Here is a 14857-nt window from a genome sequence, read left to right as displayed (position 1 = left end):
TAATGTTAATTCAACAAGTATCAATCAATAATCAAGCCTTTTTGTCTACATCTAATTCATTACCAAAATCACTTTTATGATCAAAGTTTTGCCTGCTGTGTTTTCTCCAGCTTGCCTCTTTCTCAGCCTCCAATCTAGGCCATTTCTATACAGATCTGTTCTGTTTCTTTTACAAGGAAAGAGGGTGCTGTGGCCTGTAGGGATGGAAACTACCAGCTCCCATTGACAGAATGAGCTCTCTGCAGTGAGTTGGATGGGGACGAGTATAATTACAGTTTTCAGCTTCTCTCAGAGGAGACGGCCATGTGCTTAACACAATGTTGATGAGAGGGAGTCTGTCCTCCTTAGCTGACTGACCTGCTCTGGTTTGTTATTGTAAGATTAGACACAGACACACAGGGAAATGTAGTCATTGCAACAGCAAACAGTAATAGGAATCAGCAAAGTAGAATAGCATAAAGAATTATCTAACAAATGAGAGGTATTAAACATGACACAACTGACAATTACTGAAGAAGGAGGTAGAGCGCGGCAGTGCGCATATCAGCTGAGTGGGTCAGTGTGCAGGACAAATAAACGTTCAACTTGAAAAATAAAAATAAATTTAAACTTAAAACTGCACACTGTAGATATACTCCCGGTCAGTTTATTAATGTTTCAATCAAAGGATCTTCATCAGAACTGACAATTACAAAATGAGAACCTGTTCATTAGAAATGCAGGAAAGACAATGTATGAAATACAGCATAATGAGAATGCAAAAAAAAATCCCACCAGTGGAATTTAGTACAGTAAGGGGTCATTCAGACCAAAAGCGTTTTTGGAGCTGCCAGCGTCTTTCTGCAATTCATTCTCTATGTAAGGACCCGCTAAACGTGCTCCTCTTTTAATGACCGCACCTGGCGTTTCAGCGCTGGTGGCGTCTGTTGTTTTTGGAGGAGCGCTGTGGGCGTTTTAAAGCTGAAAAAAGTTTAACATTAGAGGAAAAACGCCATGATCGTCTTTTTCACTCATCCTACCTTTTCTCCTACCGAGGGATTTTCAACCTCCGCTGCTGCCAGAATTGACAATAATCTGGCTTTCATGTTGACAGTGAACAACATCAAACAGACAAAACTAGCTGGCTACCGTCCTTGTGGTCGTTGTGTTCTGATCTGTACTGCACGCGACTACAGGGGAAAACAAACGCGCAAAAAAACCGCTCCGTGCGCTGTGTTTTGTGCACAATGAAAGCGCTCTCGACATGATTTTCATAGCGTTCTGACTGAAAAAACAAACGCTTTTGGTCTGAATGGCCCCTAAGAATGTACCAAAAAAAGAAGACTGTGTAAGACATACTGTGTATGTGTAAGACAAGTTGTAAAATAAACAATATGCATTATATACCAGTTGACAGAAAAATAAATCAACATGGGAAATGACAGCACAAATGACAGCACAAATGTGATTTAGTCACAATAGCAGGTGTACAGAAGGTCACACAATCTCTGGGCATGAACGTCTGGCTGGTCAAAAACTATTCAACTAAAACTAAAACTATTCACGTTATCAAATATATTCGATTTACTAGGAGTAATACACTGTATACCATGATGCAATATGTATATTAAGTTCACAGTTTTCTTATGATACGGTAACATCGATATGGTAGATGCAGGCGAATGATGTCATCGTCCGTTCACTCAATGTGTGCGAGTGAAGCTTTTTTCACCTTGTTGTGATCACAGAGATAGAGGTATACTATGCTGTTGTTTTTTTTCCCCAGGACGGTGCATCACGAGGGGGGAGCAGTGTCCATCCATGCCAGGTCTCTGTGGAGGCTTGAGACACTACGGGTCGCGTAAGTACAACATACACTGACAGGCAGGTACATGTACTATGCAGAATATGCACTTACACAAACACATGTATTCTGTAATCTACACACATACATTACTGTACATACATAGACACACACACACACACACACACACACACACACACACACACACACACACACACAGATACACCAAGCAACACTTATTAATCTGAATATGTTGCATATTTTGCACATCATGCATATTTGCTGTAATTTCTCTTCATTTCCCATTTCATTCTCATTCTTATATACTGTATTGATGTTTTTATAATGTTTTCACCTGTTTCATACTGCATAATGTTTCCTATTTTCTATATATTTTACATGTGTTATCTGTGTTAGATTTTCATGTCATATTCTGTATTCATTATTTCTGTGTCTCATTTTGGATCCCCTAATTATAAACTACAGGATGGCTAAGCCTCTGTTCACACCTGGCGCTTAACATAAGCAGAATTGAAGCTTGAGGCAGGCTCAAGCTGAGCTGACACTTAACCGCTCACACAAGAAGCCTTCTCTTTTCCTCAGCGCCTCGCTCGGCACGCCTTGAACCCGCCCACAACTCCCATTGACTTCATGCCTGGCAGCTTCACGCTTCCCGTGTCACGCTTGGAAAATATGACTGAATCATGAACGATCGCTTGAGCTCAAGGCACGCGCGCGGCTGGTGTGAACGGCTTTGCCTGTTAACAAGGATGTCGAAATGAAACTTGTGAGTTCAGTGTAGGTTGAGCTTAGGTTGAGCGTTGCTTCGGCGTATGGTGTGAACGGGCTGTAATTATAAACTACAAGATGGCTTCCCTTACACTGTAGCCAGCCATCCTGTAGTTTCCCCATGATTGTCATTCATACATTCTCTGTACATTCTCTATTTGTATACCCCCCATTTGCTCTCTTCTTATCTATACTGTATTGTGTTTGTATGTGCTGTATTCTCTTACTTTTCCCCACAGAGGTCAATACAGTTTAATCTTATTTTAAAACATGCACCTCTTACAGTAACACTGGTATTAGACAGACAGGAATCCTCTCATAAGGGAACCAAATAATGTCCATGGTTTATATATGTTTAGTGGCCCTATGGTTTATTAAAGATAAGATCATATAGTGGCCTTATTTCTATAAAGACTGTTGCTTTGCACTGAAAACAACCCTGCTGTGGCCTGTGTGGCCTGCAGTACTCAGTCACATTGACAGTATGAGGCTATAGCAGAACTACATAACAGCCACAGTTTACTGGAACTGGACCAGAAGAGAGACAAGTTGCTCCAATTACCAACCATATTGGTTTTAAGCACTAAGACTGCTGAGTGCCCCCCCACACACACACGATAGACACACACACACACACACACACACACACACACACACACACACACACACACACACACACACACACACACACACACACACACACACACACACACACACACACACACACACACACACGACAGACACACAAAGAAATGCAAACAAATGCCCTTTAATGTAGTGTTGCTACAGTTGTTTCCCATATGTCCATGTAGTGTGTGTGTGTGCGTGTGCGTGTGTTGGTCTGTCTGTCTATTATGTTTGTGTGGTTTTTGCTATTATATGTATTTATGAATCTTAATATACATATGTGCAATTTGCATCCATACATCCGATCCCCTCTCACTCTGTAGGTGGAGTGGAAGTCACACCCGCTGGGGTCAGCCGTTTAGACTGAGACATGTGACCACAGGAAAGTATCTGAGTCTGATGGAAGACAGATCTCTGCTACTGATGGACAAAGAGAAGGCCGACGTCAAGTCTACAGCCTTCTGCTTTCGGTCCTCTAAGGTACAAAGTCACCACAATTCCTACTCAACTATATACTCTTATTTTGCTGAAACTTCACTCAAGTAAATCTACTGGTTTTGTCTCCTGTAGGAAAAGTTGGACTCTGGCGTGAAGAAGGAGGTGGACGGGATGGGTGTTCCTGATATTAAATACGGTGACTCGGTGTGTTACATCCAACATGTTGACACCTGTCTGTGGCTGACATACCAGGCTGTCGACGCAAAGTGTGCCCGCATGGGTGGAGTTCAGAGGAAGGTACAGCATTTATCACTATACCGTAGGTCACTGAACTCTCTCCCTAAGCAACTATCGTCCACATACTCCTGAGCAAGGTAACTGCTCAGTGGACGAGTGTGGTGTGTGTGTGCATGGGCGTAGGATATGGGTGGGATGGGTGGGACATGTCGCACCCACTTCTCTGGCGAGCTTAATTTGTCCCCACCACATTTTTCAAGCAATGGCGAAATCTGCGACTGATATTACTGTCTTTTCGGAGGCTGTGCCGGGGTCATTTTTAAAGCTAGCTTCTTATACCATTATGAAACTAGCAGACCTAAGGAATCGATTGGTACCATCTCAACCTAGCATGTTGACCAACCATCTCAACCTAGCATGTTGGGAAGGGGGCGAAATAACGCTCAAAGTTTTGGCTAAATTTTGCCAAGGGAAAACATTTTGATGGCCATTTTCAAAGGGGTCCCTTCCCTTGACCAATCACCTCAAGATATCTGAATGAGAATGGATTCTATGGGTAGGGCAAGACACTAATTAGACCCCCGGCACTGGAACACCTACTGTAAATGGATTGTAAGTTGGAAACCTTAATTAGTGTCTTGCTTGCTTCCTGCCTTTTAGACAGGGGTGAATTGGATGGGTTGTGAAATAGGCTAATAAAAGAGGTTTATCAACAATTGTGAATCACTTCAACCACGAGAGGTTGTTGAGCATGCAAGCATAAATATGCACAGACAATTTTAGGCCGATTGGTCCAGTAGAATGTGAGATTAGCTGCGTAGCTCCCTAGATCGGCAGAGGCGGTGAAGCAACGACCAGGACAGCTTGGCAGGGGGAATTGGCCAAATACAATTGGGGAGAATATGGGGGGGGGGGGGGGGGGGATTGTGACTAAGATAAGATCACAACTGCCCGAGTGACATCACTTCCAGGTGACCTCTTAGGTGACTACATCTTAGGTGACTACATTCTGAAAGAAAACATCTTCATATCTTTCAGGCTATCATGCACCATGAAGGCCACATGGACGACGGGCTGACTCTGTCTCGCTCACAACATGAAGAGAGTCGCACCGCCAGAGTCATCCGCAGCACTGTCTTCCTATTCAACCGCTTTGTCAGGTGGATTACACACACACACACACACACACACACACACATCCAGACACGTTTTTGTTAAATTTTTTGACAGAACAATCATGTATTTCATGTTTTTCGGGACACTCAGCAGATATGAATGCTGATGTATCTGATGTCAGTTCTTTATATTAAAGGATTTTTTTAAGTTTAGCTCATTTGCCACATCCCTACCACATAGCCAAGATACCCCCTGCCTTTACCGGCATTGTCCAAGCAGTATACAGTGAGATACAGTCGTGAAGTTAGTAATTATCGCCATAGAATGGAGGCCAATGGTATCACTGTTAAAAATCCGCTAAAACACACATCTCACAGCGTTGAAATACATGTTGTGCTTCGGGGACTCACCACACGATGAAATATCAATCCAAAATGCACATAGCGGTGTTTTTGGAAGGAAAATAGACAGCAAGCTCCACATCTACACCACCAGTCCATCCCGGTTCGTTCTCTCCCCTCGGCCGCCCGGCTGTTCGGCTGCCAGCCTCTCGTCTTGCCCGCTCTGCTTCTAAAGCCTGTAGTTCTTCCTCAGTATATTCTGGTTCAAATAGATAAGGTTCGGGGTCTTGGTTTGTCCAGTAGTAATCGTCATCATCCTCTCTCACGAAGTCCGCCATGATTAGTAGTTATTGTAGTTGTCCTTTGTTTTGGTTACATTGGTTTCCATGGTGCTTGAGGCGCTGTGTAAGATCAGTGCACCTGCGCCCGGCGGCCATGTTTGGAAAGTAGTGCCGTCTGTCTATTTTCCTTCCAAAAACACCGCTATGTGCATTTTGGATTGATATTTCATCGTGTGGTGAGTCCCTGGAGCACAACATGTATTTCAGCGCCGTGAGATGTGTGTTTTAGCGGATTTTTTACAGCGATACCATTGGCCTCATTCTATGGCGATAATTACTAACTTCACGACTGTATCTCACTGTATACTGCTTGGACAATGCCGGTAAAGGCAGGGGGTATCTTGGCGATGTGGCAAATGAGCTAAACTTTTTAAAAAAAGTGGTGTATCCTTTTAATGCTGTTCTGTTCTGATAGTTGTCTGATCCTCTCTAGCAAGGTGCTCTTATACCTGCATCTCTCAGGAAATCACATCCTCTATCCTCTCATCTCAAACTGCCAGGACCTAATATCCTCTATCTTCTACACTGCATCTGTCAGGGGTCTGGACATGCTCAGTAAAAAGGGGAGGAGCTCTACTCTAGATCTACCAATCGAATCAATGACCCTGAGCCAGGAGGATCTGATTGGCTACTTCCAACCACCTGACGATCACCTGGAACATGAGGACAAACAGAACCGACTGAGAGCTCTAAAGAACCGGCAGAATCTTTTCCAGGAGGAGGTGGGGAGTGTGTGTGTGTGTGTGTGTGTGTGTGTGTGTGTGTGTGTGTGTGTGTGTGTGTGTGTGTGTGTGTGTGTGTGTGTGTGTGTGTGTGTGTGTGTGTGTGTGTGTGTGTGTGTGTGTGTGTGTGTGTGTGTGTGTGTGTGTGTGTGTGTGTGTGTGTGTGTGCGTGCGTGCGTGCGTGCGTGCGTGCGTTTGCATGTGTGTGTCAATATCGCCAGTTCATTGTTTCGGTCAGCCATGTCTGTTTGGAGTCCAACATTTAATCCTGATGCTACATGGTCAAGTTAATCCGCATTGACAAACATTTCCTCATCACACGGCGCTCCCGGCTCCCATTGTCCTCGTATCTCCTCATGCTTACAGCTCAAGACCAAGGCAGACATTCCGACGATAAGCCGATATTTAATTTTGAAGCCATTATCGGCCGATAACGATGACATATCATTGTGCATCCTGATTTTGAACACCTTGATAATGATCTGCTGAACAGCATTGCCAAAGCATCTGAACACAACTGTATGAACTAATAAAAGCATGAATTGTATCTGTGTGTCTCTGTAGGGGATGATCAGTCTTGTGTTGGAGTGTATCGATCGGCTTCATGTCTACAGCAGTGCAGCTCATTTTGCTGAGGCAGCAGGGAGACAAGCTGGAGAGGCTTGGAGTTCCATCCTCAACTCCCTATACCAGCTACTGGGTAAATAAACATGCATGCACGCACACACACACACACACACACACACACACACACACACACACACACACACACACCGAGAGACAAATATATCATGCTAATAATTTTTATGTCCATAGGTGTTTTCGAAAATATATAGGATACTACTCTGATCAAAAACAAGGGCAGGATTGAGGCAACATGTGCATTAGATGGGAAGATACGATTATATTTGAGCAGTGGCGGCGCTAAGGTGGTGCTTGCTGGTGCTCAAGCACAGTCAGAAATTACAATAGCACCACCAAGAAATTAACTCAAATTTGACATACAAATTGCAGCTCAGTGCTGGCGGCATTGGTTGGCAATGCCACCCTAAATGTGATTTTATGCCTGCCCAAAATGGACTGAGTTCACATGAATGTTTAACTGTTTGGGGTAACACACAGTTCAATTCACATTATGGATTTTTAGTTGTGTGGTGCTGAGATTTCCAATTGTAAGCTAATGTATCATTGTCAGCTGTCAGACTCCTGGGAGATAACGCCCTGTGATTGGCTGAGAGCAGGCTGGAGGCGTTTGCTATTCTCTCTGAAGGAGGAAACACACTGTATAGTATCGTACGGTGGAGATTCTGGAGATGATGCACCACTTTTCCTCTTCTCCCTACTTATACTCCCACCACTTATATAGCCTCAGCCAGGAAGTCACTGATGACGTCATCACTGATGAATCACAATCGTGACACACATCGCCGCCGCCACCTGCCCACTTAGCCAATTTTAAGTAAGATGTTGATCGGAAACAAACTGATCACACTAACTGAAGGAAACAATGGCAGCTTTCAAGTCTCTTCTCTCTCCCCCCTCTCTCTCTCCCTCCCTCCCTCTCTCTCTCTCTCTCTCTCCCTCCCTCTTTCTCTCTCTCTCCCATTTCCCCCCTCCTTTCCTCTCCCCCACCTTCTAGCTGCATTGATAAGAGGGAACAGAAAGAACTGTGCCCAGTTTTCTAGTTCATTGGATTGGTTGATAAGCAGACTGGAGAGACTGGAGGCCTCTTCTGGTAGGTCAACTTTTCTTTGTTTAGCCAATCACAACAATAACAACCTAGAATCGTCATAAATCATCATTCAGCGAGGCAAAGATGACATTTGGGTTGTGTGCAGCGCCACAGCACCATGCTGTGATTGCTCCATAATTGGTGACCTGTCAATCACTAGGCAACAACCCCATGTTATATATCCGTTATATCCTGTTAGTTTAACACAATTATTTTGAAAAGAAGAATTGGAATCAGCAACTGAGACCCAACTACTTGTGGGAAGAAATATTCACTTCATCATTTTAGCAAGAAGTTGGTTTGTAGACCCATTGGAGTGGAAACCTTCCTCCCTATCCATTTGTATGGATTGGATTGTACTCGTTTTTATCAATGGCATTTTCAAATCTCATCAGACTGTTTAGCTCTCACACCCCCAATTGATTGAGAATGAGTAGGGAACTGTTGTATGTTCTCATTTTTACCTGCTGGCATTTTAATAAGGTGGGTCTGATTTTGAATGGGTATTTATAGGTATATTGGAGGTGCTTCACTGTGTGCTGGTGGAAAGCCCTGAGGCGTTAAACATCATCAAAGAGGGACACATCAAATCCATTATATCTCTGCTAGACAAGCATGGACGCAACCACAAGGTAAAGGCAATGATTCATTTCTAAATCTAAAATCTGCAGTGTCTCCTCAAGGACACACTGCATCGGCACTCCTATAAACATGTGCCTTTACACTGAACAGTATATGTGATCATAAAAGTCTTAAATATTCTAAATGTTAAGTGTACCCTATGATGGAGTTCTGTAAGAATGCTGTATCTATTTCCCCCCACCCCTTAATTTAATGTCTCGATTTCTGTGGGTACGGACTTTTTCCTATTGCCAGCCAACCTTTACGCACACACGCCAATGAGGTTCTGAAAGATGAACCAAGAGTTTGGCACAGGCTTTGATCCAAATTTCTAACAATCACATCTGCAATTTAGCAGTGAGATCACTGCAGCAGTGAAGTTTGAACTGACGTAAGATAACCAAGAGAAAGCATTCTGTGACTTAGATTGGTCCAAAGTAGATTTAGGAAAAAAAGGGAATTTAATAAGTAAATCGGTACACTTACAGAGTTCATTCACAATAGTGCCCGCCTCCCACTTTGAAAATCTCTGGTCTAGTGTAAGATAAGTCAGACGTTAAATTTGGTAAAATACTCACACACAGTAACCTATAAAATCACAGTACGAACATCTACTGTATATATCAGGGAAATTGCTGGTAAGTTCTTGTTTGATTCTGCCTGCAAAAAATATATGTACAGTATGTACTGCTGAACCTCATATAGAGCCTGTGTTGTCTGGTGTGTGTTCTCTAGGTGCTCGATGTGCTGTGTTCGCTGTGTGTGTGTCATGGTGTAGCAGTGCGCTCTAACCAGAACCTGATCTGTGACAACCTACTGCCTGGACGAGACTTACTACTGCAGACCCGCCTCGTCAACCACGTCAGCAGGTACACACAAACACATAGGCTACATACAGTACATGAACACATTTACATTCACAGAAACAAAAAGCCTATTACTATTTAGTTGAGCTCTTTCATGTCAGGAGATTATCCAAATGCATTAATAATAATAACAGTAATAATAATAACAACAACAACAATAACAACAACAACAATAATAATAATATTAATAATAATTTTATTCACACATCTTAAATGTTACAGGTAAGCAGATAGGTACAAACAAGAGATGTGTAGGTACAAACAAGAGATGTGTAGACATTTGATGGACCCTCCAAGGTAGCTAACTAGAGCATAGCGGGGGCCCAAACAAATGACAATAACAACTAAAAGAGCTCGGCGACAAACCCCCCCTGATCAGACGCAAATCACGTTGGCCCGGCGCTCGCAAATTGCCGCACGCTTGTTAAGTGTGAACTGTCCACAGACCCGAGCGGGGAGCTTCCCCGAGTACTCACCGACGAGTCACAGAGGTCCGACGGATATCTAGCCTGCTTGATATCTGGTCATGTCGGAGAAACCATTCAACCAGCTGCAGCCAATGAGAAGCGCAAGACATGGGGTGAGGAGGCAGACACAGGCTGTCATCTGTAGCAGCTCCCTGAATCATGCATCCATCTGTCTAAAAGATATTTCCACTGGAGAGTTTCCTCTGTCCTGTTTAGAACTACAGTTTTTAGTTTTGCTGTGCTGCTCGACATAAGGATTTATCAGGACAGCCTCTTTTCTCCAAACAATGTCACTGTATGAAGCAGCCTGGCACAGCCGATAGGCTACCTGTTGACTGCTCTCTGTGCTGGCTGGAGAAGCCATGCACCGCCGCGCTCTCCAGCCCTCCGTGAGTCCGTGATAATTATGATAAGCCTGAATTCTATTATTTATTCTTTAGACTGGACTGTATGCCCTCTGAGCACCGGGCAAGTGGAGCAAAGACAGAGAAAGTGGGCTATTTATGTTGTGAGAGCGTGTGTGTTTGGAAATAAAGCCAGCTAAAAAGTGAGGAGACCTTGTTCTTGCTTGTTCTTCCCATAGACTGTAAATATAGGTTCTTCCCTGCAAATCAGTGCATTCCTCGTGTGTGTTTGTGACAAAACGTGGTGGTTTGGAGAGCAGGCAGATTAGTTGCCACAACAATAAGCAGAACCCCGTAGGGATTTGAACCCCATTCCTAGTAAACCAGACGTGCCAACCACCAGTGTCTTTTTTGCTAAGCTGGGCTTCTTGAGGCTATATGGACGGTAAAGCAAAACCTGCATTAGCAACAACATGTGAGTGGCAGCATTTCATACCGTCCAGGTGGGAACTGCTGCAGGGAAGAGAGAGACCAGCACTGATGACCAAGAGGCAGGGGAATCACCCGCCAGTGCCAGGTAGAGCACTGTACTGGAGTCAGAGAAGAGGAGAGAGAACACCATTACTTCCTATTATTACATTCAATTTGTGCTCTATGAATTAAATGTTTCCCTATTTAAAATGGGCACTGATATAATGCTGCACTGGAGTCAGAAGAGGAGAGAGGAAGCCACATACACACAAGTTTCAAGTTGCCAGTCCCCCTCTTCTTGGGATTGCGGTGGAGGTCACAAAGCCGGATGAAGATGGTCTCAATCAGACAGCAGCAATCTGGCTACTGGGCAAGCGGGGCAGTGGTTGTGAGTGCCTCTTCACACTCTCCACCCCTGGTCAACCACCCAGCTTGATTTGTGCTGCTGCCAAAACTGATGAGAAATAATAACCTACAAGGTGTTTGATGTTTGATCACCTTATTTTGGCCATCCATGTTTCTCCCTTAGTTTTTACAAGCTGCACCATTGGAATGCACAGAAGTTGTAATTCTAACCTTCAGCTGAGAATTTCACACTTAGACTTTGAATGGAATGCAGCATCAGTAATATCCCCTCCTATCCTTTTCCCCACAGCATGCGTCCCAACATCTTCCTGGGTGTCAGCGATGGCTCTGCCCAGTACAGGAAGTGGTACTATGAGCTGATCGTGGACCAGGCGCTGCCATTTGTCACTGCCGAGTCCACTCACCTCAGGGTCGGCTGGGCCAACACTGATGGATATGCACCCTACCCCGGTGGAGGGGAGGGGTGGGGAGGCAATGGGGTAGGCGATGACCTCTACTCCTATGGCTTCGATGGACTCCATCTGTGGTCAGGTGAGGGGTTTGTGTGTGTGTGTGTGTGTGTGTGTGTGTGTGTGTGTGTGTGTGTGTGCGCGTGCGTGGGGGGGGTATGTGTGTGTGAAGAGAGAGATGATGATTGGCATGTATGGTTTGGAATTATAGCTGCAGGGCTCTATTCCACAGGCATTTTACAATGGGTTAATGAGAACACAGTGTCTGCAAAATAAATCTAGCTAATTAAGTGTGTATGAAGAGGGGCTAAACCTACTTTAGGGTTAAGTGGTAGAGAGACCCTGTGGTAGAGATAACACTATATTAACAATGCACAGTGTAAAAAACCTCTTCAGTCTAATCTTTTTTCTGTAGTTTGAACAGAGAACTTGATGTCTTTCTTGTCTTGAATTTTTATGATGACCTTTTTCATCAGTGACACTGTGACACATCAAGTCATGGTTTCCAATTAATTACTTTTTGAAGTCCACTTCTGGGAATTTGTTTTCCATGAGTCAAATTGTTCCAGAGGGTCAGTGTTGAGTTGACTCAGTGCCTCGTGGTAGCATTGCTCTTTTTCAGACTAAAAACCTAACCTGCACTTCATCCCTGTCCTGCCCCCTCACCCTTTTTCCACCAATCCTATGCAGGCTGCATTGAGCGGACAGTCAGCTCACCCAATCAGCATCTGTTGAAGGTGGAGGATGTAGTGAGCTGCTGCCTGGATATGAGCGTGCCCAGTATCTCCTTCAGAATCAACGGCCAGCCAGTTCAGGGCATGTTTGAGAACTTCAACTCCGATGGCCTCTTCTTCCCTGTGGCGAGCTTCTCTGCCGGGGTCAAGTCAGTACTTTCAAGGAATAGTTTACCCCCATTATGAAAATTATATAGAGTATTTATCACCCTATATCAGAGGAAACTCCACTGAAGATTGTTTGAACATCGTACATGCCAGTTAGCTGATGCAGTTAGCTGGGTTATGATCTGGGGAAGGTCATGGGCAGGTTGTAAAGTCCTGCAACCACCTGGAATGCCCTGGAAACCACATAGACACCGTCATTATTTCCAGCCAAGCAAAAGGTCCAGTTGTATTGCTTTGTGCCTATTTAACCTAACCTTATATGGCATTATTGGGGCGTCAATTATGCTAATTCACAATTCTTATGAATGTGCATTCATTTAGAACAGGTGTAATTCATTTTTTTAAATCACGAGGCCTTTTGGTGGACGAGGCCCCAGGCAGTTGTCATATATATAAAACCACCTATGTGAATGACAGGTTGTTAACACATTGAGTGCCAGCCATTTTTTCAATCCTGTAGGTAAGTTGTGCCAGGGTTTTTTTTGAGGATTCTGGCTCATTTTACAAGAGCCGAGGATTATTTTCTGTTAAGAATTCGTGAATACCAATCATCTAAAAATAACTAATAGAATGTGTGCTTTCTCTGTCTAAAATAGTTAGTTTGCAGAGTTAGTAGTTATGTAGATATTAGCCGTTGAGTACAGCATGGTTTCAGAGATTTTCAGAGAGTTTGGAGATAAATGGATTTTTAGAACCACCTCACGTGCCTGTGATTATGGGTGCCCTTGTCTCCCACTCTGTGCGCTCTCTCTCTCTCTCTCTCCTCTCTCTCTCTCTCTCTCTCTCTCTCTCTCTCTCTCTCTCTCTCCTCTCTCTCTCTCTGTGTGTGTCTCCAAACTCCTCCCTCCGTCTGTGCTGCGGAGTGCTCTGCTGCTGGGAGTTTGAGCAGCGAGTTAGAGCAGCCTCTCTCCCTGGCAGCGAGTGTGGATAGGTCTCACTGTCTCTTGGGTTTGATAGCCCCGATGAAGCCCCGTGCGACTCTAGGCTTTATGCTGCTCACCCAGTCCATTTCTGGAACCCCCCACCGCAGCAGCGCGAAGCGTCCCCGCCTACAGTATGAGAATGAGGCTCGTTCGTTTCTGACTGTAAAATCGCCAAGCCATTTCCGCGGGAGGCGGCTGCTTTTGGTCCACGGGTCCCGTGGCTGTGGCTTTCTCTCTGTCTCTGTCTGGAGAGAACTGTCGCCACTTAGTGGTCGGTAAAATAGATTATACACATTCTCTTGCTCCAATAGTGATATAAAAGACGTAAAAGGGGTTGATTGATGTCCCACCGTCAAAAAAAAAAAATGTTTATGTAAGACGAGATAGCTCGTCTATGGCACTTAACCGTTGGATTATGTAAGACGAGATATCTCGGCTATGGCACTCAACGTGTTAAGAGTTCCAAAAAGGGCAGCCATAAAATTCTCCGGCAGAAACCGCTACGCCGAACCATGACCAAACCCAAACCCAACTGTAAAGGGAACCGCTTGCTGATAACAAGGTAACATTAAACCCCCAAACTTAAAAAAATTGTGTATGAAGAAAAAAATACTTTGTTTTTAAGTTTAGGTCCGAGTCAAATGCTCGCTCTATATTTGTCGGTTGTACAAACATCAATGGAGCTTCCACTGACATTAGGATGAGTACCAGTAGATAGTGACACAATTTTCATATTTCAACCTTTAGTTTACGGCTAAGTAACTTCTATTTTATTGTTTTATGGTATATTCCTATGCCTCTTATGTTTCGATGTTATATTTTCCCATGAGTGTGAGCAACTGTAGCATGACTAAATTTTCCCTCAGGGATCAATAGTTATTCTGATTCTGATTCTGATATGATTACAATGATTTATGGTTGGGCCTCTTCATTGTCTTCATTGTTTTACTGCAGATGTATGCATTGCTTCTGTTGACTTAGAAATCATACAAGGAGCACAGTCTCTTTTCTCCTATCTCCTCTTTGTCTCATCTTTCATCGTCTCCTCCAGGGTTCGTTTCCTCCTGGGCGGTCGTCACGGAGAGTTCAAGTTCCTCCCTCCCCCAGGTTATGCTCCTTGCTACGAGGCAGTGTTGCCCAGGGAGAAGCTGAGGCTGGAGGCCAGTCAGGACCAGGCAGCAGACACCAGAGACCTGCTGGGACCCACTGTCACCTTGAGCCAGGCAGCATTCACCCCAACACCCGTAGACACCAGCCAGGTAGGAATGTGTTTTAGGGTTGTTACTAGTTGGGTGGGGGGCATAATGTAAGGGTAATTTACA

The 14857-nt window shown here is 44.2% G+C and overlaps 1 protein-coding gene across 1 annotated transcript in view; it reads left to right on the top strand.

The window, feature by feature from the left end:
* Positions 1-14857, top strand: part of ryr2a (ryanodine receptor 2a (cardiac)) — a gene marked incomplete at both ends in the record, with an annotated part of 216432 nt that overhangs the window by 61335 nt on the left and 140240 nt on the right. Inside the window, 12 exons of the mRNA XM_083635808.1 lie at positions 1766-1840; positions 3523-3679; positions 3770-3934; positions 4913-5034; positions 6211-6394; positions 6959-7094; positions 8034-8129; positions 8640-8758; positions 9483-9616; positions 11551-11792; positions 12401-12593; positions 14587-14794. Coding sequence (XP_083491934.1) covers positions 1766-1840; positions 3523-3679; positions 3770-3934; positions 4913-5034; positions 6211-6394; positions 6959-7094; positions 8034-8129; positions 8640-8758; positions 9483-9616; positions 11551-11792; positions 12401-12593; positions 14587-14794 — 1831 coding nt within the window. The remainder of the gene's footprint in view (positions 1-1765; positions 1841-3522; positions 3680-3769; positions 3935-4912; positions 5035-6210; positions 6395-6958; positions 7095-8033; positions 8130-8639; positions 8759-9482; positions 9617-11550; positions 11793-12400; positions 12594-14586; positions 14795-14857) is intronic.

The sequence above is a fragment of the Poromitra crassiceps genome (genome assembly GCF_964638095.1).
Source record: "Poromitra crassiceps genome assembly, chromosome: 4".
Lineage (NCBI taxonomy): Eukaryota > Metazoa > Chordata > Actinopteri > Beryciformes > Melamphaidae > Poromitra > Poromitra crassiceps.
The sequence above is the reverse complement of the archived record's forward strand: the minus strand, read 5'-3'. Positions and strand labels throughout refer to the sequence as shown.